This window comes from Pan troglodytes, chromosome 11 (assembly GCF_028858775.2).
Source record: "Pan troglodytes isolate AG18354 chromosome 11, NHGRI_mPanTro3-v2.0_pri, whole genome shotgun sequence".
Lineage (NCBI taxonomy): Eukaryota > Metazoa > Chordata > Mammalia > Primates > Hominidae > Pan > Pan troglodytes.
Window position 1 is genome coordinate 14523238 of NC_072409.2, and position 24217 is coordinate 14547454.

Consider the following 24217-nt stretch of genomic DNA (forward strand, 5'->3'; position numbering starts at 1 on the left):
GATGTACGGAAATACTGTGTCTGATGCAGAAAGGGCACTCACCCGCTCATTAAAGGGTGGCTAATGGTAGCTGTGATTATTGCTTCCTTTATGATCCCTCTGGCCCTAGAGGGGATGAAATTGAGGTGTTCATGGAAGTGAGCCCCGAGGGGGATGAAATTGAGGTGTTCATGGAAGTGAATCCCAAGGGGGAGCAGGGGTAGGTAGCAGGCCGGTGATCTCGGCTCTCAAATCCTTTCATTTGCATTGAGTTAATCTCTATCAGGGACTGTTGTGTTAACAGGAGGCTTCAATGTTGGAGTTCCCAAAACGGCTGATAAAGGGAGGCAGAGGTCCTCAGGGGGAGGGCAGAGCTGAGCCACCACGTGGGTCCACGAAGCCTCCAGGTGGCTTTCCTGTAGGTATGTGGGGTCTCCTTCAAGCTCTAAGGGGAAAGGAAGAGGAAAGGCCTTCAGATGGGGAAGTGGACGGTGTGATGCAGAAGAGGTTCTGCACGGGACTTACTGGAAGGTGCGGGATGTTAAAGGGAAAACGTGTTTTCATGGAGGCCTGGGCGGGGGATTAGCTCTCTGTTAGAAGGGCTGGGTGGGAGGCCTCCAAGGGGAGGATGGGTGGCGGTTTCATCGGGAGGGCTGGGGGTCTCCATGAGAGGATTAGGGTCTCTTCAGGGCGGCTGTGAGTGGAGGTTTCCAGCGGGGCGCAGTGGGGTGTAGATGTGTAAGGGCCTGCACAGGAACGCCAGAGTCCTCCGGGGCCCGCGCCCTGGGAGACGTGCGGGTGACCGCGCTCCCGCCCCGCCCCCACCGGCCACGGCCCCGCCCCCGCGAGCGGACTACACTTCCCAGCAGCCCCAGCGGGCAGCGGCGGCGGCAGCGCGGGCGGGAGGGGCGGTGGTGAGAGGCGGAGGGGGCGGCGCGCGCCGGGCACGCGCGCCGGCGACCATGGCGTTCGCCCGGCTGGAGCGAGTACATTAACCCCTGGAGGCGGCGGCGGCGGCGAGGGAGCGAGCCTCGAGCGGGCGGGCCCCAGCCTGAGGGAAGGGAGGAAGGGGCGGGGAGAGCGCCAGAGGGAGGCCGGTCGGCCGCGGGCGGGCGGGCAGCGCAGCGCCGAGCGGGGCCCGCGGGCCCATGAGGAGGCCCGGGGACCATGGGCTCCAGGATCAAGTGAGTGCGGCCGGGCCGGGCGGAGCCGGGCCGGGCGCGGGGCGGCGAGGCCGGGCCAGGGCTGCAGGCCGCGGGCCGCGCGGGGGACTTGTTGCCGAGACCAGAGGGGCGCCCCGCGTGCCGGCGTCACGCGGGGAGGGGGACTGTTGCTATGGCGATCCAGGGAGGCGCGGGGGCGGGGTGCGCGTGGGATGGCAGGGCGCCGGGGGCCAGGTGCCCCCTCCTCACCTGGGGGTCGGAACAGCTGAGATTACAGGGCGGCCCCCTCCCCGGGTTTACGGAGAGCCCCTGAAAATTGTCCTTCAACTGTGGGGAAGGGGAGTGGGAAAGCCCCGGAAGCACCTCCCCATGTTTGGGCATGTTTGGGGCGCCCCTGAGAGTTGGCAGGTCCGGAGAGGTTGCAGCCTGGCCGCTTGAGGCCTGCGGCCCCCACAGAAGTCGCGTGAGGTTCTTAGAGGGAGGGGCCGCTCATGGTGTGGCCACCTAAGGTGTGGATGGCCGGGGAGGAAGGCCTGTCTCTCTATTTCCCCCCTCTTATCTGTGAAAATCTCCACGCAGCAAGGTCCAAAGGCTGTGAAGGAGGATACCTCTGTGTTGTAACCGAGCACCTGCTCTTGATAATCGTTGGAAAGGCTTTGTAACTCAATCTGGCGAATTCCCTCACTCATTCATTCACCTGGAGTTCCCGGTGGAGGGTTAGCTTTCCGGGGAAATTGTTGATACATGTAACTTCAGAATCCACTGAAACATTGTTGCTGTCCTTGTAGACTTAGAAGTTGACTTTGGAAAGTGCAACTCTTAAGCGGTCCAATTTGGGTGTGTGGCTTTCGACTCTATCTCCCCTCCCAGCCAGGTCCTCTTGTGGCCTCTCCCTTCCTCTGCCCCAGAACTGGAGATGTTTTATCTCTAATTACTAACAAATGTTCACTTTTTCCTCTGTGATTAATAGAATTGTTTAAGGGCATTAAAAAGCAAAGTTGACAGCATAGGCTTTTCTGTAAAACAACTTTCCTAGGACACTTTAAACCCTCTTACAGGAAAGTCTGTGGAATGTGTTTATTTCAGCATTTTGAGAATTGTACTAGGGAAGTTTGAAAGGAGAAGGGCCTTAAGGGTGAAACTAATAATTATTCAAACATTGCATCTCATGTCCAGGTGATGCCCGTGCAGTGTGACCCTTGCCCAGCCTTGCAGTCCCCCGTGTGGTTAGGCTTCTCATTTACAAAATATGTATGAGATGCGCTGCAGCAGCCTTGAGACATCTGCTGAATGAAACTAGAAAAGTTTGCTTATGGTAATGAAAATGGAAGAGTCGCATGAACACTCTGTTAAATCTTTATTTTTGTGGAAATGAGAAAAAAGTTAGAAGCATGCTCCAAACAAGAGCTTGAGAGGCTTGGGAGGTAAAAAGATGTCGTTTGTGAAACATTGGGATTAAAGAGGCACTCAAGTTTAGCTCCTGCTTCCAAGTAAGAGTTGTAAACTTGGATTTCAATAGCACTTAGAAACACTTTCCAGAAGCCAACTTAGAGTTGCAGAGTATGCGTGAGGACACTTACCCTTCTTGTTACAGAAAAGTTCAGAAACTTGCCTGACATGAAGCAGTGAGTGTCAGAACCAGTATTAAAATCCAGCAAGTAAAAGTTCAGATGGCTAGCCATCAAATCTCTCTGTTGCTCTCCAAGGTAGCAAGTTGACAAATACATTTCTCAAATGTGTTTTGTGGAACCCATCGCTAATTCTGAGCACTTGGGTTAGGGAATTTACTAAGGCATGGAATTGTATTAAGCGTGAAATGAGTATGAAGAATAGCCTTATTGATCTTGAAACTAGACTACTCTGTGATAAAAACTTAGGCTTGGGAAATATGTTAGCTTGTGGTGAAACCGAAAGAATATGAAGAGAGAAGTTATGAAAAGTAGTTGTGATTTATAGTGACTGTTGATTATGCAACTTCTGCCTGTAGCTAGGAATGGGGATGGACAGGAAATTACCCACTTAAGTGCTTCTCTAGTTGTTGGAGAAGACAGAGCTTTGGTTACTACTGGCTGGCTTTCCCTCCTGGCAGGGCGTTCAAGGTGTTCTCCTGGCTGTGGTGAAATCTAAGTGTGCAGGTTCCATTGAATAGGATAGTCTTGGAGGTAGGGACAAGGGGGAGGGGTTCCTTTTGTTTTCTCTTGCTTATCTCTGATGCAGCAAGTCAGTTGACTAGGTGGAATCAGGTCTAGGTTCAAATTCCAGCTCTTTTTAATGCTAATTATGAAACTTTACACAGACTGCCTTTTCAACCTCAGTTTCCCTGAAGGTAAAATGGGGAGGACTGTGTCCAGGTTGTAGGGTTATTATGAGCATTGAACACGGTATCAATGTAAATGTCAGGTCCATGTTAAAAACTCAGTAATTGTTAGGTTTTTTTCTTTTTTTTCACCTTCTGTATCAAAAGACTAAGAACATTACTGTATATTAGAAATGTCAGAGAAAGGTATGTTTAAGGTAATGGAGAAGAAAATTTTAATGACCAAGGAATTAGGCTGTTAACATGCAGAGTAGGGCTTAACATTGTCTCATTATTAAAAAATAAAAGTTGATTTAAAACAATATTGTGTGTAATTGTGAAGCTGGTGTCTGTTGTGGGATCAGTGGTAAAGCACGTGAGTTGCTAGGCACAGGTGTTGAGATTTCGTGTTTGATCAGACTTCTCTTTTAAGTTTAAGCCTGGTTGAACACAATCTCTGTCAGGTACCGTGGAAATCCTTAATGTGAACCATTTCATGAAACCCTCACTACTGTCCAGTGGTGGCGATGCTATTTATTAACCACATTTTTCAAATGAGAGAATGGGAGTTTATAGGCCTAAGATCAGATGCCATCCCCCAGACGCCTGCCTTGATGCCAGTTTCCTGTTGCCACCCCCACCCCCTCCTGTTCCAGTCTAGGCCAGGTGCCCTTCATCCGTGTTTCTGTGGCCCCTTGTGTTTATCGCAGTCACAATACTGAATCTCGTTTCTTGTCTGTCTCCCGTACCATGCTGGACATAAACTTCTTGAGAGGAAGGACTGTCTTATTTATCTTTGAGTTCCCTGTGTCAGACTCAATGCCTGGCACATGGTTGTTTGAGAAGAGTTCATGGAATGCATTTAAGAAATACATTAGGATCTACATTAAGATTCTAATTAAGACCGAGTTGAGTGTTTATCGAGTTAAAAAAAAAACCCTTGAGGAAGAAAAGTTTTATATTTTATAAATTTTTAAGGCAAATTATATGGTTTAGGCAGGCCTTTTACTAGATTATTTAGTTCTTTTTTTTTTTTTTTTTTTTTTGAGATGGAGTTTTGCTCTTGTTGCCCAGGCTGGAGTGCAATGGCATGATCTTGGCTCATCACAACCTCCAACCCCCGGGTTCAAGCGATTCTCCTGCCTCAGCTTCCCCAGTAGTTGGGATTACATGCATGAGACACCATGCCTGGCTAATTTTCTTTATTTGGTAGAGACGGGTTTCTCCCGTGTTGGTCAGGCTAGTCTTGAACTCCCAGCCTCAGGTGATCTGCCTGCCTTGGCCTCCGAAAGTGCTGGGATTACAGGTGTGATGTGAGCCACCGTGCCCAGCCTCATGTTTATTTTAATAAAGGAACATTGTCTTGCCTCAAATCAACATTTAATGGACAAAAAAAGAGAAGGTCACCAGTATGCAGGTAGCACCCTGGAAACCTAAATGTTACGTCTGTATGGACATTTATCTAGAAGAATAAAAGGAGCAGTGGTAACTGACAATCTTCAACAGGTATTTTAAAATCTTATTTAGTGTTTGAATGATCCCAGTGGACTGGAATGTGGTTAATATGAAGCAATTTAACTGATAATGCAGACACACAGCAGGAAACTATGTGGCAGTTTAATATTGCTTGTGGTGACATCCTAGAAATTGCTTCCAGGCACCAAGTGCAGGAAGTGGGCTGTAAGTAATCGAAGGAAGTTTTCTAAGTGAGTTTGAAGAAACGTGACATTTATGGACTCAGAGAAAAGCATACTCTAAGACTTGAGGCATAGGAACAGGGCAGGGCAACTAATTTGGCCTTGTGGTGGTGATTATTCTACATTAGCCTGTATACCTGTCTTCTGTCCCTGTCAAACTGTGACCTCTGTGAGGTTAGTGACCAAGAAATTTATCCATTTATTCATCCATTTACCTACTGTAGAACTAAGAAGATTAAGCACGTATTAAACAATAAATGTTAGCCATTATTATCATAATTAGTGGCAATACTGTGCCTGGCAGTGTGCTAAGTACTGGGGACACAAAGATGAACAAATATTTTTCTTTAAGGCTTTCTAAAGTAGTGGACGCTAATGTAAAACAAAAACAATCCCTTCCAGACTCCCTCCCCACCAAAACAAAACAAAACAACAACAACAACAAAAACACAAGTATAATACAGTATAAGTTAATTGCAATGGTGGAGATGCCACTGGTGACAATAGGTGAGTAAGTGAAGGAGAGACTGTCTTCTGGGGAGGAGGGAGGGTCAGGAAAGGAAGCCATTACCAAGGGGATCATGTTTCAGCTGAGAGATAGGTAGGGGTGGTTAGCAGAGGGAGTAGAGGCAGTAGTGATGGTGGTGGTATCAGCAGAGGGAGCAGTACATATGAGGACATGGCATATTAGGGAAATAAAAATATTACCATTTATTAGACACTTAAATGCCAGGAATTGTGTTAGACATTGGGAATTACGATGGTGAATAATACAGATTCACTCCTCACGGTGCATACAGTCTTGTGGACCTGACATTAAAAAAACCAGGTGAATTCACATAAAGCTATGTGGATGTTCTATAAAGGAAGCACATGAGATGCCTCAGAGAAAATGATGGGAGCGACTGTCCTATTTTAGATAGAGTGGCGAGGGAAGGCCTCACCGTGGAGATGACATTTGAGCTGAGACTTAAAGGATGAGGAGGTATTAGTCACCTAAAGAGACTAGGCAAGACTTTTTATTCCAGGCCTTGAGGCAAGAAAACCCTAGGCATATTTCAGGAACGGACAGAAGGCCAGTGGGTTTGAGTAGTGACTGATGGCAGAGAGGCTTGTGGTGAGGTCAGAGGGAGAGAACCTGGGCAGGGCCTTGTAGGTTGTGGTAATCTGAAAACTGTTTAAGATACGAAATTTTATAGTATGTGAATCTTATAAGATTACAACATAAGATTCACATACTATAATATTTACTTTTTTTTTTTTTTTGAGACAGTTTCACTCTGTCCCCCAGGCTGGAGTGCAGTGGTGTGATCTTGGCTCACTGCTACCTCTGCCTCCTGGGTTCAGGTGATTCTTATGCCTCAGCCTCCCAAGTAGCTGGGACTGCAGGTGCCTGCCACCATGCCTGACTAGTTTTTGTATTTTTAGTTTCACCATGTTGGCCAGGCTAGTCTCAAACTCCTGATGATCCGACTGCCTTGGCCTCCCAAAGTGCTGGGATTACAGGCATGAGCCACTGTGCCCAGCCCTAAAATTTACTTTTTTAAGTGGTTTTAAGTATATTCACAAGGGTGATTGATTACCACTAATTCCAGAACTTTTTCATCACCCCAGAAAGAAACCCCATGCCTGTTAGACACTCCTCATTCCCCCAAACCCTTCAGTCCTAGGCAATCACTAATCTACTTGCTATAGATTTGCCTTTTATGGGCATTTCATATATTAATAAATAGAATCATATATAACCCTTCCTGCGTGGCTTCTTTCACTTAATGATTTCAAGATTTATCCATGTTGGAGCATGCATGAGTGTTTCATTACTTTTTACTGCTGAATAATATTCCATTGTATGGACATAACACATTTTACTCATCCATTTGTCAGTTGTTAGGTATTTGGGTTGTTTCCCCTTTTCATCATTATGAATGATGTTGCTATGAACATTTTGTGTGGACATACGTTTTTATTTCGCTTGGGTATATACTTAGGAGTGGAATTGCTGGATCTTTTGGTAACTCTATGTAACATTTTGAGAAACTGTTAAAATTGTTGCCTAAAGCAGCTGTACCACTTTGTGTAAAGTGGTATTTTATTGTGGTTTTGATTTGGCCCAAATGAGTTACATAGAAAAGATCAGAGTAGATGGAGATAGGTTTCTAGGAAGAGGTTGGAACTTGAACTGAAAGAAAGGGGAGATTTGGAGAATGGAGGGGGATTACCAAAGGAAGACAAGTGGAAGTTATATGACTTGAAAGTGAGGATAAACCGATCTCATTTCAAGAATAGAGGAGCAGTCTTGGCTTATGATAGCTCTGCTCCAGTTTGTTTTGACTGTTCTTTAAAGGATCCCATTGCCAAAATACACAAAAAGGTTGCTTTTTCTTGAGGCCTGTTGTATAGCACAACTAACGTATCTCTCTGCTTTGTGATGAGACCAAGAATTGGAATGTGACTTCCTTCCAGGCCTTCTTCCTCTAATGCCTATTCCCCTCTTCCCTTTCTCCGCCACAGTGCTGTCCTCCCAGTCCGCAAAGGAGAATGTAGAAAGACTTGGAGTGGTGGAATAAAAGTCTCTTTGAAGACCAAGCTCTCCATCATTAGTGCTCAGAGTCAGCCACTTGAATTTTCATGACTTTTCTGGAAAACATGTTGGTGCTACTCCATCACTCTTTTCTTAGCCATTGTAGTCAACTTAGAGGGAATTGTACAGCAGATAGGAAGGTTGAAACAGAAGGTAAGACCTGGAGTATTGCTCTAGGAAAGTATGTTTGCATTCAGTTATTAAATATGTGTAAGTTCCTGGCTGGAGTTCCGGTTGCAGTTGCAAAGGTCCAGCCTTTTTCCTGGCCCTAGGGAGAACTAATCTCTGGGTTCGTAACATCCTTTTTGCTTAAAGGGGCTTTGTGGGGACATGGAAAGATAAACAAGGAAGAAAAATAAACAAAATGAAGTTGTTTTGTTCTCTACTTGTTTTGGAATCCGTACCCATTCTTTCCGAGTATTCAGGACTTGAAAAGGAGCCAAATAAAGTAAGAAAAGATATGTTAAAATACATATATGTTCCTATAGAAAAGAGAGGTGACATTCCAAAAGTTCATTTGGACGTTGGTTATGACATTTAGAATGTGTTTCCCTCTTCAAGATACTGTTATGTACAAATCAGTAACTGTTAAGGGCAAGGGCATTCCAGATATAGGGAACTGTGTATGCAAAAGTCATGGGGAGATAAAAGGTAAAGCTGAAATACAGGATATAAGGATAAAGATTACAGGAGAGGAAGTTGATGAAGTAGGCATGTGCCAGTGGGATATGATGCCATTGAAGGGTTGAACTGGGGATGTAACATGATCAGATTTGGGTTTTTAGGTAGATTACCCTGGCAGCAGCAGTTTAGAACAGTGATATCTCTGGCTTTTACAAGATGACGCATTGGAACGTGAGAATATGTTAGAAATTGTATTTATTTTTATATCAACCTTCAAAGTTTGTTTTTGTATTTTTTAATGTATGTGTTAGTATAGTAAGCATTATTATAATTTATGGATATTTATCAGATGTATGCTCACTTTTTTACTGATAGGAAGAATGCATGGAAAAAATGGGAGGCCACTGGATTGTGGAACTGTGTAAATAGTTTTTACTGCTGAAGATCAAGGTCCAGAGCAAGGTTTTGGCAGTGTAAAGAAAAGGAATGACAGGCCGGGCGTGGTGGCTCATGCCTGTAATGCCAGCACTTTGGGAGGCTAAGGAGGGTGGATGGCTTGAGTCCAGGAAGTTGAGACCAGCATGGGCAACATGATGAAACTCTGTCTTTACAAAAAAATACAACAATTAGCCAGGTGTGGTGGCATGTATCTGTGGTCCCAGCTACTTGGGAGGCTGAGGTGGGAGGATCACTTGAGCTCCCACAGAGCTCAGGAGACAGAGGTTGCAGTGAGTCAAGATCACGCCACTGCATTCCAGCCTGGGTGACAGAGTGAGACCCTGTCTCAAAAAGAAAAAAGAAAAAAAAAAACAAAAGGATGGCTTTGAGAGATTTTAAGTAGAAATGACAAGACTTGGTGACAAATTACATGTAAGAGGCAAAAGAAGAATCAAAGATGACTTGCCAAGGTTAGCAGAGTTATGTTACAAATGGAGTATTTGTGAGGTGAGGACTGGTTATATGTTTGCTTTTCTGAGGAAAAGTGAAAAGTTATAATTGGGATAAGGCATTTTAGTCTGCATTGAGAATGGAAGGAATCTTTGAGGGATCCGTAGTGAATGTGTGTGCTTTATTAAATAAGTAAGACGTGAAGTGGGCTGGACTAAATTGCTGAAGGCAAATCTGTTCATGGTAGATTTAGAGAGGGGGAAAAGAAAAACCACCTTTTGAATTCACTTTAGCCACAGGAAAGGTTTGAGGGTGTTGCATTGATCTCGCATAGGCTGTATGAATAAATGGAAGGAAGGAAACCAATCTAGAGAAGATACTGTTTGACTCCATGCTGGCAGTTCTTGAACTCCGGGGTGTGAGAGGAGCCAGGGGTACGTGAGCATTGGAGTACTGAGTTCCCAGAACTATACATTCTCCCTCTGAGTTCTAAATTTCTGAGCTTCAGGTTAAAAAAATAATATTTATGGAAGGAAGCTAATAAATTAACCTACAGGGTTGTTGTGATAATTAAAAGAGATATTGTGCCTAGTTCTCAGTGGAGATATGACTGCTTAGTAAATGGCAGCTATCATTAATATTGCTTGGAGAGGAGAAAACACAGTTGTCTGAACAACCTGGAGTTAAAAAACAAGTTAAAAAACAGCAAGTATGTTCCTTTTTATAGTATTACAGTTTTTTTTTTTTTGGTTTTGTTTTTAAAAACCAAGGTATTTGCTTCCTTTCAGTAAGAATGTTAGGATGACGTGTAGTGTATTTCACTGAATTTGTTTGAAAGATTGAGATGCTGATATATACAAAGCACTATTGCTCTTGCTGGTTGGGAAGAAAGGAAGCCTATAGTCTACTAAGACAGGTAAGATGAGCGTGCAAACAATTAGAATTATAACATTTAAGAACACTTATGTCCCCAGCCAGGCCCGGTAGCTCACACCTGTAATCTCATCACTTTGGGAGGCTGAAGCAGGCAGATCATTTGAGGTCAGGAGTTCGAGATCAGTTGGGCCAACATGGCAAAACCCCATCTCTACTAAAAAAAAAAAAAAAATTACAAAAATTAGCTGGGCATGGTGGCGCATGCCTGTAATCCCAGCTACTTGGGAGGCTGAGGTGTGAGAACTGCTTGAACCCGGGAAGGGGAGGTTGCAGTGAGCTGAGATTGCACCACTGTACTCTAGCTTGGGCAACAGAGCAAGACCCTGTCTTGAAGTAAAAAAAACCACTTAATGTTCCCTTTATCATAAATATTGGAAATCTATTCAGTTTTATAAAAGATTTATACAAATAATTTATATTTATCTCTGTTTAACTGGTACTACTTTTCAGCCTTTTTAAAGTGTTTTTTGTGTGTGTGTGTGTGTGACAGAGCCTTGCTCTTGTCGCCCAGGCTGGAGTGCAGTGGCACGATCTTGGTTCACTGCAATTACTACCTCCTGGATTCAAGCTTCCTCTGCTTCAGCCTCCTGAGTAGCTGGGATTACAGGCACCTGCCACCATGTCCGGCTAATTTTTCGTACTTTTAGTAGAGACGGATTTCTCCAGTTTGGCCAGGCTGGTCTCAAACTCCTGACCTCAGGTGATCCGCCCGCCTCGGCCTCCCAAAGTGCTGGGATTACAGGCTTGAGCCACCATGCCCGGCCTTAAAGTGATTTTTTATTCTTTTTCTTCTTGGTGCTTGAACCTATTTTTAAACTTTATTTTGGAAAATTTTAAACATCTATAAAAGTAGAATAGTATAATGAGCCCCCAAATTCCCATCAACCAGTTTCAACACTTAATTTATGTTTTACCTAGTTTTATTTATAGATAACTGACTGTAACTCCCTCCCCTGCTCTCTAGTCCTGGATTATTTTGAAGCAAATCCCAGATGTTGTCATATCATCCTTTTTTTTTTTTTTTTTTTTTTTTCCTGAGACAGAGTCTCACTCTGTCGCCCAGGCTGGAGTGCAGTGATGCAATCTCGGCACGCTGCAACCTCCACCTCCCAGGTTCAAGTGATTCTCGTGCCTCAGCCTCCCCAGTAGCTGGGATTACAGGTGCACACCACCATGCCTGGCTAATTTTTGTATTGTTGGTAGAGATGAGATTTCACCATTTTGGCCAGGCTGATCTCAAACACCTGACCTCAAGTGATCTGCCTGCCTCCACCTCCCAAAGTGCTGGGATTACAGGTGTGAGCCACCATTCCAGGCCCCAGATGTCATATCATTCTTAAATACTTCCATATGTGCCTCTAAAAGGTAGATTTTCTTTTTAAAAAACATAACATTTTCACACCTAAAAAGTTAACCAAAAAATTTAATTTTTAATTTTTTTTTTTTAGTTGAAGTTGTACTTTGTCACCCAAGCTGGAGTGCAGTGGTGTGATCTCGGCTCACTGCAACCTCTGCCTCCTGGGTTCAAGCGATTCTCCTGCCTCAACCTCCCCAGTAGCTGGGATTACAGGTGTGCGCCACCATGCCCAGCTAATTTTTGTGTTTTTAGTAGAGACAGGGTTTCACCATGTTGGTCAGGCTGGTTTCAAACTCCTGACCCCAAGCAGTCCACCCACCTAGGCCTCCCAAAGTGCTGGGATTACAGGCATGAGCCACTGCACCCGGTCAAAAAATTTTAATGTTATTAAATATCCAGTCAGTGTTCAAAGTTTTTCAGTTATGTCAAATTTAAAAAAAACGGTGGATTCGTTTGAATCAGCGAAGTTCATACATTGCAATTGGTTGATATTTGCTGTCTTTTTCCCCCATGCAGTTTATTTTTTGAAGAACTGGGTTATTTGTCCTATATGATTTCCGTTGCATCCTTAAGGTTTGTTTAATGTATTCCTCTGTCCCCTTTATTTCCTACAAATTGGTAGTTGGATTAAGTGACTTGATGAGATTCAAGTTCACTTTCTTGGCAAGAATATTTTAAAAGTGGTGATAGGTACTTCCATCAAGAGGTACATTATGTCTGGTTATCTCTCTTTGATCTGTTCATTAATTAGAGGTTATAAAATGGTGATATTTTGTTTCTATCACTTCTTCTTCATACTAGCTGGGATACTTGTAAAAAGAAACCTTTTCCATATCAACCATTTGGTTGCTCTGAGATACAGTTCATATAGGAAAGGCAGGGTAAATGCTTGATTTTATTAATTTTTTAAACATTTTCAAAAGGTAACTAATTTTTGAGAGAGGGGAGTGTCACTTTAAATGGATGTATTTAAACTTATTGGCTATATTTCAATCTGCTGTAGTTACTGTCCTCACTGATGTTTAATTTGTCCTATCTTTGTCCAGTGGGAATTTCTTTTTTTTTTTTTTTTTTTCTGAGACGGAGTCTCCCTCTATTGCCCAGGCTGGAGAGCAGTGGCATGATCTCAGCTCACTGCAAGCTCCGCCTCCCGGGTTCACGCCATTCTTCTGCTTCAGCCTCACGAGTAGCTGGGAGTACAGGTGCCCGCCACCACGCCCGGCTAATTTTTTGTATTTTAAGTAGAGATGGGGTTTCACTGTGTTAGCCAGGATGGTCTCGATCTCCTGACCTCATGATCTGCCCGCCTTGGCCTCCCAAACTGCTGGAATTACAGGCATGAGCCACCATGCCCAGTTTGTCCAGTGGGAATTTCAAGTGAACTCTGAAGTCCTTTTAACAGGATCCCAGTAGTTTCTTTTCTTTTATTTATTTATTTATTTATTTATTTATTTATTTATTTGAGACAGAGTCTCATCCTGTTGACCAGGCTGGAGTGCAGTGATGCGATCTTGGCTCACTGCAAGCTCTGCCTCCCGGGCTCACGCTATTCTCCTGCCTCAGGCTTCCAAGTAGCTGGGACTACAGGTGCCCGCCACCACACCCGGCTAATTTTTTTTTTGTATTTTTAGTAGAGATGGGGTTTCACCGTGTTAGCCAGGATGGTCTCGATCTCCTGACCTTGTGATCTGCCCGCCTCGGCCTCCCAAAGTGCTGAGATTACAGGCTTGAGCCACTGTTCCTGGCCAGGATCCCAGTAGTTTCTAATAGCTCCCTTGCCTTTTGGTATGACAGAGTGTCCCAGGCTCATCTTCTGTGTTTCCTCCTCCAGACCCAGTGTTTCTCTAAGGAGTCCTGGTTCCTTTTGGTGGGAAATAGTATTAGAAATCACAGCCTGGGATTTAGGACTTTTGGGGATGGGGTGGGTTTGCTACCAGGTCAGTCATAATTTCTAGGATTCTCCAGGGGTCAGAATTTGGGAATATGTGTGTGTGTTTTTAAAGGTAAATTGCATTATGTGTTCATATTGCTTTTTCCAGTTCTAGACTATAGCAGTTTTATTTAACCTCATCACTTTTACATTGGAATTTTCCATACCTATATCAAAGTCTTGATTTCCAACAGCACCAACACCATTACTCTTTTGCTTTATCCCGCAATACCTAGACAGCTCAACAGCAGCACTAACATTACCGTCAACAATGCGATTACTGAAAATAGTTATGTTTTTGGCTTTTTAAAACTTGGCAGTTCTTTGGGTCGTTAGGATATATTTCACTAGGACTGTAATCAAATTACTGTTTTAAAGTCAGTAGAATTGGTTTGTTTCTGTGGTTGTGTCTCCAACTCAATACAAAGTTAGTTTTTTGTTGTTGTTGTTGTTGTTTTGTTTTTTGAGACAGGGTCTTGCTCAGTCGCCTGGGCTGGAGTGCAGTGGCACGATTTCGGCTCACTGCAATTTCTGCCTCCTGTGTTCGAGTGATTCTCCTGCTTCAGCCTCTTGAGTACCTGGGACTACGGGTAACTGCCACCATGCCCAGCTGATGTTTGTATTTTTAGTAGAGACAGGGTTTCACTTTTTTGGCCAGGCTGGTCTCCTGACCTCAAGTGATCTGCCCACTTTGGCCTCCCAAAGTGCTGGGATTACAGGCAGGAGCCACCACACCTGGCCCATAGTTAGGTTTTTATAATTTTTTCTTTTAATCTGTTGGAATTACTGTTTAAAAATAATTTGATTTTTAAAACAATTACTTAAAATATTTATATTGTTTCAAAGCCAAAGCTACAAAACAGGCATATTCATAAGTCTAACTTCTATCCCTGCCTACCACCATGTTCCTTCCCTGACATAGGTACCGAGTTTGATTTTAGATTTTCATTTGTCCTTCCATTAAAACAAAAAAGGCAGCCGGGCACAGTGGCTCACGCCTTTAATCCCAGCACTCTCGGTGGCCAAGGTGGGCAGATCACCTGAGGTCGGGAGTTCGAGACCAGCCTGACCAACATGGAGAAACCCTGTCTCTACTAAAAATACAAAAATAAGCTGGGCGTGGTGGCACATGCCTGTAATCCCAGCTACTCGGGAGGCTGAGGCAGGAGAACTGCTTGAACCTGAGAGGCAGAGGTTGCGGTGAGCCGAGATTGTGCCATTGTACTCTAGCCTGGGCAACAAGAGCAAAACTCTGTCTCAAAAAAAAAAAAAAAAAAAAAAAAAAAGGCAAATACGTAGATATATTCACATCTCCTCTTGCCAGGCCCTCAGATAAGTGATAGCATTCCATGTATACTTTTCTCCCCTTAACTTTTCTCATTTTATAATATATCCTGTAAAGAGGTCTCTCCTGGAAAAATACAGGGAATGTGGGGCTCTTCCTCATTTCTCTGTAGGACAGCAATAGTACTCTATTGGATGGATGGACTATGGTTTATTCAACCCATCTCATACTGACGGGCATTTAGGTTGCTTCTAGTCTTTTATTATTACAAATGGTGCAGTAATGAATAGTCTTGTGTATGCACCTTTTTGTATTTTTACCATTATACCATTGCAATAGATTTTTCCAAGTGGAATTTGGGTCAAAGGGTAATTTTGTATGTAATTTTGCTAGATATTGTCAAATTCTCCTCCATAGAGATTGTGCCAATTCATATTCCCACACGAGAATGCTTGTTGTCATACAGCTTCATCAACAGAGTGTGTTTGTCAAACTTTAAAAATTATTTTTATCAGTTACAAGTGCATGCAAAGTTACAAACATATATGGTCACGAATCAAATACTTAATAAGAGCCTGTGATAAGCAACAATCCTCTACCCTATTCTTCCCTAGTCCCACTCTTTGGAGACAGACTCTTATTAACTGACCCTATTTTTAGTTTTTCTGGTTGTTAACTCATAACCATAGATAAATCTCTCTCTGTTAATTAACTTTAGACAGTATCTGTTAACTCCTTGAAATGAAAGACAAGTAACTTTATAGTACTTCTCTCTTCTACTCATCTGATATTTTATCTATTTTGTGTTACTTTAATTTTTATAATGGTTATTAACTTAAACCTCTTTATTGTTCCTTTAACCCTCAACACTGTCTTTTGATTTCACACTTTGTAAGGGGAAGGGTATTATCCTAGCTCTTCCTTCTACCTTTTCAAAGCTATGCTTTAACATTTATGTGGTCATTTAAATTTTGATCCATGACCAGAATCAAATCTTCTGTGATTTGTATTTTGGTTAATTCTAAAAGTGGAATGTTATTATGAATATTTAAATATAAGTATTTAACTCCACTAGATCGGGTAGGGTGCTAAAATAACATTTTCATCCCATTTGAAGGAGAATGTTAATAACATCAGGGTCACAGTAATTTTTTTCTTGCAATCCATCCAGAATTGAAAATTATGCTAAATGTCTTTGGCATCATATATGGATAAGTTTGCATATATTTGTACAAAACAGCAAATTATTTGTACACTAGCCCTGTAGAGAGAGCAGCCCAGGAGATCATGCAAGTGCTTTCATCCTCATGTTGGCAGGATGGAAACCTCTACTTTGCAGCCTTTGTGGGGGCCTTGGCCTGGGTGCTAGCTTTTGGCCAGCAGAACCTGGCAACTGATGATGTCATAATCAGCATGGCTCCTGAGCTTGGGACTCAGGTTGAGATGGTTTGGATGTTTGTCGCCTCCAAATCCCATGTGGAAATGTGATTCCCAGTGTTGGAGGTGGGACCTGGTGGGAAGTGATCGGGATCGTGGGGGTGGGCCCTCATGAATGGCTTGGCATCATCCCCTTGGTGATGACTGAGTTCTTGCTCTAGTAGTTCATGATCTGGTTGTTTAAAAGAGTGTGGCTCCTCCCCCTCCCTCCCTTGTTTCACTCTCACTATGTGACACGCTGGCTCCCTGTCACCTTCAGCCATGATTGTAAACTTCCTGAGGCCTCTCCAGAAGCAGATGCCAGCACTGTGAGCCTACAGAACTATGAGCCAATTAAACCTCTTTTCTTTATCAATTACCCAGTCTCAGGTATTTCTTTTTTTTTTTTTTTTTTTTTTTTGAGATGGAGTCTTGCTCTGTTGCCCAGGCTGGAGTGCAGTGGCACGATCTCGGCTCATTGCAAGCTTGGCCTTCCGGGTTCATGCCATTCTCCTGCCTCAGCCTCCAGAGTGGCTGGAACTACATACAGGTGCTCGCCACCACGCTCGGCTAATTTTTTTTTGTATTTTTAGTAGAGACGGGGTTTCACTGTGTTAGCCAGGATAGTCTCGATCTCCTGACCTCGTGATCCACCCACCTCGGCCTCCCAAAGTGCTGGGATTACAGGGGTGAGACACTGCGCCCGGCATTGCTATAAAGAAGTTGCAGGTACTTTATAGCAATGGCGGGAACAGACCAACACAGGTGCCCTTCAAGACCTTGAGCTTGACAAAGGCCTTGATGGTCTTCATTTTATTGGCCTGTGTCTTTTGACCCTTCTTGTGTTTCTTGGCAAAGTGCATGATCCTTAAGAACTAAGGTTCTACCCGCTTAAAAGATATCTTTATGATCAGGGCCTATCGATGCCATTTCTGTTTGGAACTGGTTATGTGTGGTATAGTTCTCGGACCTGACCATGTCTGCACTGCTGCCTGCAGTGCAGAAAGTGCCTGAGACTGGAAAATAAAGGTCCATATCTGGCTTTTGATTTTTTTTTTTTGAGATAGGAGTTTCGAGCCCAGGCTGGAGTGCAATGGCGTGATCTCAGCTCACCACAACCTCCGCCTCCGAGTTCAAGCGATTCTCCTGCCTCAGCCTCCCGAGTAGCTGGGATTACAGGCGTGAGCCACCATGCCCGGTCGGATTTTGATATTTTAAAGCAGTATTCTTTCTCTTCTTCTCCCTCTTCCAGAGTTTCTTAAATCTTTTTTTCCCTCTTGCATTATTTGCTTTTATTGTATCCTTAATTTTTTCCACACTTGAAATTATACTTGCAGTTTTTCCAGGCTTCCCTGTACCCCTGATGGTTCCCTCCCACCTTCCTGTTAAATCCTTATAAAATTGGCTCTATTGTTATAACCCTGGAATGTCCTCTCATCACTTTTCAAGGTTGATTTGACTATTTCCTGGCCCTGTGTGATCATTTTGCTTTTATTTGTTCTCTGGAGTACATATTCAGGTTCTTATAGGAGATAGCCCCAGTAGCACCCTTGCAGAAAGAGTACATAAAAAGTAAACTGTGGGTTCTCACATGTCTGAAAAATGTCTGCTTTCTCCCAGGGGATTAGTAGTTTGTATGGGCATGGAGTTCTAGGTTGACAAAATTTCCTGCTGAACTTTGAAGGTTTTTTTTTTTTTTTTTTTTAAACTGTCTTCTGTCTGGCTTTCTCTGACACTGCTCTGAAAGGGAAGGAGGCTGCTCTTCTTTGCTTTTGCAAAGTTGGGGTGTACATTCAGGTTCCCTACTCTGCTTCCGTTGACATCCAAGGTGAAGGATTCCGTTACTACACTGTAGGGTGGGAGTTCTGGCTCCCTAGTAGGCCTCCACGGAAACCTCCATGGCTGGGTGGGGTAATGCCTTATTCTTGCTCCCACTGGGGACTCAACAGACACCACGGGGTGGAGGGGAGTGGTCTTGTCCCATTTCATCACTGGGAGGTGATAAAAATCCTTAGTCTCTGGTAGGTCTCCTCCACATGATCCAAGTGGACATGGGAAAGGGGAGCCTCGTTACTGCCAGAGGCGGTGGAAGTCCAGGGTCTCCACTGAAACCACATTGATGGGTTCATTGTTACTGCCTGGTGGGGGATGATGCAATCCCCAGCTCCCTGCTTAGCTTTCTGTAGCACTACTCTGGCGGGGGTGGGCTGGATGGTGTTCCTCATCACAGCCCAGAAACCTAGGCTTTCTCCTTGTCTTTTATGGATTTGGGTGAGGGTGGGACGACAGGGTTTTCTGTGGTGTTTGGTGAGTATTTTCTTAAAAAATTTTTTGACTTATTAGCTGCCCTTTTTGGTCCTTTGGCTAGAAGAAAGCTGGCTTTTGTTTGAGCATTTTTGGGTCTGCATCAATTGGCATTTCCAGGTTGCTGACTTCTCTGGCTCCAATAATGTGATACATGAGGCAAGGAAAAACCCAGAGAACTCATCTCTGCTCACTCCTTGGGTCCTGAGGTCACTAGCTGTTCTGCTTCTCTCTCTGCCTTTCAGAACCATCTTATGTTTGTCTTAAATGTAATGTGCGGAGTTTTTTGTTATTTCTAATGTAGATTTTCTTCTGCCATTACACATATTTTTAAACTTAAATTTTTTGCTGTTATATCATTTACATACAGTAAAGTACACAGATTTTAAGGATACCACTTGATTAATTTTTAATGGTTATATACTCGTGTAATCACCATCCAGATCAAGATACAGGCTATCTCCAGCATAGTATAAGGCTCTTCATGCCCCTTCCAGTCAATACCTATTTAAAAATAATCACGGCAGGGCGCGGTGGCTCAAGCCTGTAATCCCAGCACTTTGGGAGGCCAAGGTGGGCGGATCACGAGGTCAGGAGATTGAGACCATCCTGGCTAACATGGTGAAACCCCGTTCTCTACTAAAAATACAAAAAAAAATTAGCTGGGCATGGTGGCGGGCACCTGTAGTCCCAGCTACTTGGGAGGCTGAGGCAGGGGAATGGCGTGAACCCAGGAAGCGGAGCTTGCAGCGAGCCGAGATCGCACCACTGCAGTCCAGCCTAGGCGAGAGCAAGACTCCGCCTCAAAAAAAAAGAAAAAAAAAATCACTATTCTGATTTCTGTCACTGTAGCAATTTTGCCCATTCTTGAACTTCATATAAATGGAATCTTGCAGTATATGCTCATGGGTGTGGCTTCTTCTGTTCTACATTGTGTTGGTAGAATTCATCTGTGTTGTTGTATGTAATTGTAGTTCATTGTTTTTCATTGCTGCGTAGTACGATTCCCATTTTTGGCTATTATGAATAAAGTTGTTATGAATATTCTTATAGATGTCTTACAGTTAACAAAAGTGTTCCTTTCTGTTAGGTTTTTACCCAGGATTGGAATTGCTTGTTCAAAATTTATAAATATGTTTAGCTTTAGTAGATTCTGACAGTTTTCCAAATTGTGTGCCAATTCATACCTCATCAGCTATATATGACAGTTCCACTTGTTTCATATCCAACACTTTATATTGTTAGTCTTTTTTAGCCATATTATTAGCCATTAATGTCATGTTTTCGTAGCTCATTGTGGTTTTAATCTGCATTTCCCTGATGACTGACTACTCATGTTAAGCACCTTTTCATATGCTTCTTGGCCATTTGGATATCTTCTTTTGTGAGGTACCTATTCAGGTCTTTTCCTGTTTTTCACTATGTTCTCTGTTCTTTTCTTACTGATTGGTAGGCATTCTTTATATTACTGAATGTGAGTACTTTGTCAGACATAAGTATTACAAAAATCTTTCTTCGGTCTGCAGCTTGCCTTTTTACACTTAATAGTGCTTGTTTTTGTTTTTGTTTTTGAGATGGAGTCTTGCTTCGTTGCCCAGACTGGAATGCAATGGCTTCATCTAGGCTCACTGCAACCTCTGCCTCCCAGGTTCAAGTGATTCTTATGCCTTAACCTCCTGAGTAGCTGGGATTACAGGTGTGTGCCACCACGCCTGGATAATTCTTGTACTTTTAGTAGAGACAGGGTTTCACCATGTTGTCCAGCCTGGTCTTGAACTCCTGACCTCAAATGATCTGCCTGCCTCAGCCTCCCAAAGTGCTGGGATTACAGGCGTGAGCCACTGGGCCCAGCCACTTAATAGTGCTTTTTGATTAACAAGAGATCTTAAGTCTATTTTATTGATCCTTTCCTTTCTTTACTTTTTAATGTGTTCTGTTTAAGAAATCTTTGCCTAACCAAAGACCATGAATATACTTTTGTTTGTTTTATCCTAGAAGCTTTGTTTTACATTTTAATTTTAGTTCCGTGATGTGATCCATTTCATATGAATTTTTATGTATGATGTAAGTTATACATCGAGGTTAATTCCTTTTCTTCCCTCATGTGGTTGTCCAATTGACTTAACATTTATCAAGACCATTCTTTTCCCACTCAATTTCAATGGCATCTTTCTTGTAAATCAGGTATACATTTGTATTTCCGGACTCTGTTCTTTCCATTGCATTAATACCATGCAATCTTAATTACTGTGCCTTTAAAGTAAGTCTTGTTATTTAATAGTGGAATTCTTTCAATTTTGTTATTCAAATTGTTTGGGACTATTCTAGGTCCTTTGCATGACCATATACATTTTATAATCAGCTTGTGAAATTCCACAATTTTGATGGAGTTGCATTGCATCCCTAATTTGTAGAGAGTTGATATTAACAATATTGAGTCTTCTAGTTAATGAAGATGACATATCTCTCCTTACATATCTTCAATTTTTTTTCAGCAGCATTTTGTAGTTTTTAGTCCAGGGTCCTGAACATCTTTTGTTAGATTTATTTGTAGTTCTTTGATTTTTTTCCCCATACTATTGTAAATGGCATTGCTTTTTAAATGTCATTTTCTAGTTGTTACTAGCATATAGAAATACAGTAGATTTCTCTTGTATGTTGACATTGTATCCAGCAACCTTGCTAAATGTACTTAATTCTAATGATGTTTTTAGGTTTTTTTTTATTTTATATGTATACAGTCAGGTTTTCTGTGAATGACAATTTTACTTCCTAGTTTTTGATCTTTATACTTTTTATTTCTTGCCTTATTTCACTGGGTAAGACCTCTGATATGATGAATAGGTTCATCTGAGTACAGATATAGTGGTCTTATACCTGAATTCAGAGGAAAAGTGCTTAATATCTTACCATCTCATCAGTGTCAACCAGTATGTTGATAGCTGTTTTTCTTAGATGCCCTTGATCAGTTTGAGAAGTTTCTGTCCATTTTTACGTTGCTGAGAGTTTTTGTCATGAATGGATGTTGAATTTTACCAAATGCCTTTTCTGCATCTCTTGAGACGATTATAATTTTTCTTTTTTCCAGTTTTATGTAGTGAATTACATTTATTTTCAAATGTTAAACCAGCCTTGCATTCCTGGGATAAACCCACTTGGTCATGTTATACTATTCTTTTTTGGATATTATTATATTCCATTTACTAATATTTTGTTTTATGTTTACATCTGTATTCATAAGAGATTTTGGCTACAATTTTTTTTTGTAATCTTGTCAGATTTTGATATCAAGGTTACATTGGCCTTTTTTTAAAAAAAAAAAAAAAACAGCTGTTGTTACTTGTCTTGTTCTCCTCTTCCTTGCAGCTTTTTGTTCCTGTTTTATAGAGGTGGTGTTTTTTTTTTTTTCTGTTCTATTTAAGGATGTCAGTTTCCTGAAGCATATTTCTTAATCTTTTTCAGAAATATATTATTCTTCCAAGAGATGTTGATGCTTTTCTCTCATTTGCAATTTTTTTTTGAGAGATCTTTTATTTTTCACTTGCTTTCTTGAGTAAGGAGAGCTCTATCTAGATTTGCTGTTTTGCCACAGGTGGTTGAATGGGTTACCATGGGCACTGTTCTTTGTGCTTGCGAGTGATGGTCAGATCCCCTTCTCAGATCTGTGGCTGAAGAACTGGTTTATGTTCATTGTTCGCAGTTGAATTCCTAGTAACTAGCAGGCATTTGCACCACTAAGGTAGAACTTTATTGCCTTACAGAATAAGCTGAAATTTCTAGAGTGCATTCTGTTAGAATTATTCCTGTCTCTGCTTTCACTGAACTTTTTGTGTGTAATTATTATAACCAATGTAACTAATTTTAATTCAAGAGATTAGGTAGCTCTGCCTGTTTATTAGTCTCTCTCTGTCTCTACGTGTGTGTGTATGTGTGTGTGTGTGTGTGTGTGTGACCCATGAGTATAACCAGGACTGAAGGGTAAAATGACTGAAGGTGGAAGACAAATGAACCTGTTATTATAGAAGAGAGGTCATGAGGGCCGATATTTGGATATTTTCTTTTGCTTTACATGATATCACCTTTATTTTTATTTATTTATTTATTTTTGAGACGGAGTCTCGCTCTGTCTCCCAGGCTAGAGTGCAGTGGCGCGATCTGGGCTCACTGCAAGCTCCGTCTCCCGGGTTCACACCATTCTCCTGCCTCAGCCTCTCGAGTAGCTGGGACTACAGGCGCCCACCACCGTGCCCAGCTAATTTTTTTTGTATTTTTAGCAGAGATGAAGTTTCACTGTGTTAGCCAGGATGGTCTCGATCTTCCGACCTCATGATCCACCCGCCTCAGCCTCCCAAAGTGCTGGGATTACAGGCGGACATCACCTTTATTTTAAAGAGTCCAGGTGTCAGTGAGAATTATCAAGATGTAGCATCAGAAGATTAGAAGGTCTTCACAACCACATGATGAGGACTCTAGAGTTTGTAGCCTGGGTGATTGAGAGAAAGACGTGGCAGAACTAGGATTAAAAATAGGGAAATTGAGATTTTTCTAGGGAAATAAATGATTGGTTTGATATGGGTTATATTAAGTGTGAGGAGCTTTCCAGGGGCAGGTGACATTTAGACCTGAATGAAGTTCATGACAGTGGAAACTAAAGTTATAGTTTGGGAATCGCAGAGTGTGGTGATAGTGGGAATGAAAGAAACTTCATGAATTTTTAATAGGAGGGTAGAGGGCAGGAGAGAGGGAAGAGTCTGTAAGATGTTGGGGACATCTCACATCCTAAATGCAAATATCTAGCCTTGTTGCTTCATGCACTCATCTCTCCGCTGATGTTCCCTTGGTCCAGGGCACCATCTTCTCCTACCTTAATGGCTGTAATTCCTCCTGACTGGGCTCTTTCTACCACTTTGACTCTTCCAGTCCAGTCTCTGTACAGTATCCAGGGTGAGCCTTCCAGAAGACCAATATGAACATGTCAGTTGACTGCTTAAAATACTTCAGCTGCTCTCCATGCTTCCAGATTAAAATCCATACACCTAATATGGCTTTAAGGCCCTTTGAGACCTCAACTCTGTCTGTTAGTATAAAAATAACACAAATTCAATAACCAAAATTTATTGAACTCTTTTGAACATTAGAACTTATTCCAAATAGTTTATATTTGTTGTCTCATTAAATTTTCACGTTTATTCTTTGAGTTTATCCTTATTAACAATCCTATGGAGAAGGTACTGTTAGATCCCCATTTTACAGATGAGAAAGTCACAGAGAGGTTTCCAGTTGCACAAGGTCACAGAGCTATCAAGTGTGGAATGAATAAATTTACATCATTATGTTATTTAATCCTCTCCATAATCCTATGAAGTAAGTATTGTTATCACTGCCCTTTACAAATGAAGTGACTGAAGTCAGAGATGTTAGGCCGTTTGTGTGGTGGAGCTGCGACTGGAGCCCAGATCGATGTGTTTGTGAGTGTATTTTGTCTTCCATGCTAGTCTGACCGCAGCCTCATTCATAGCACCCCTCACCTCTCACCTTAATCACACGTGTAGATACCCTTGTTTAACTTCTGCTCATTCTTTAGGTTTCAGCTCAATTAGAGCTCTGGCTGAGAACCCTTCAGCAAGCATCCCCTTTACCCTGCTTCCGCACTTGAAGGCACTTTGTTATCATCACTGGCTGTTAGTGTTCTTTGATTGTCTTTCTCATAGTGTGTGGGCTTCATGAAGTCAGGTACTGTGAGCCTCTTGCTCACTGTTAA

At 42.5% G+C, this 24217-nt stretch overlaps 1 protein-coding gene across 17 annotated transcripts in view; it reads left to right on the plus strand.

Moving 5' to 3' along the window:
- Positions 1 to 925: 925 nt before the first annotated feature.
- Positions 926 to 24217, plus strand: part of DENND1A (DENN domain containing 1A) — a 542971-nt gene continuing 519679 nt past the window's right edge. For 4 of the 17 annotated variants that reach the window (XM_009457264.5, XM_054659070.2, XM_528425.9 and 1 more), the window contains exon 1: positions 926 to 1163. In XM_009457264.5, the coding sequence (XP_009455539.1) occupies positions 1147 to 1163 (17 nt within the window). In that variant the 5' untranslated portion in view covers positions 926 to 1146. Of the gene's footprint in view, positions 1164 to 7141; positions 7870 to 24217 lie in introns of those variants that run through there. The other 13 variants (XR_010148858.1, XM_063788340.1, XM_016961621.4 and 10 more) reach the window with 11 other exon arrangements.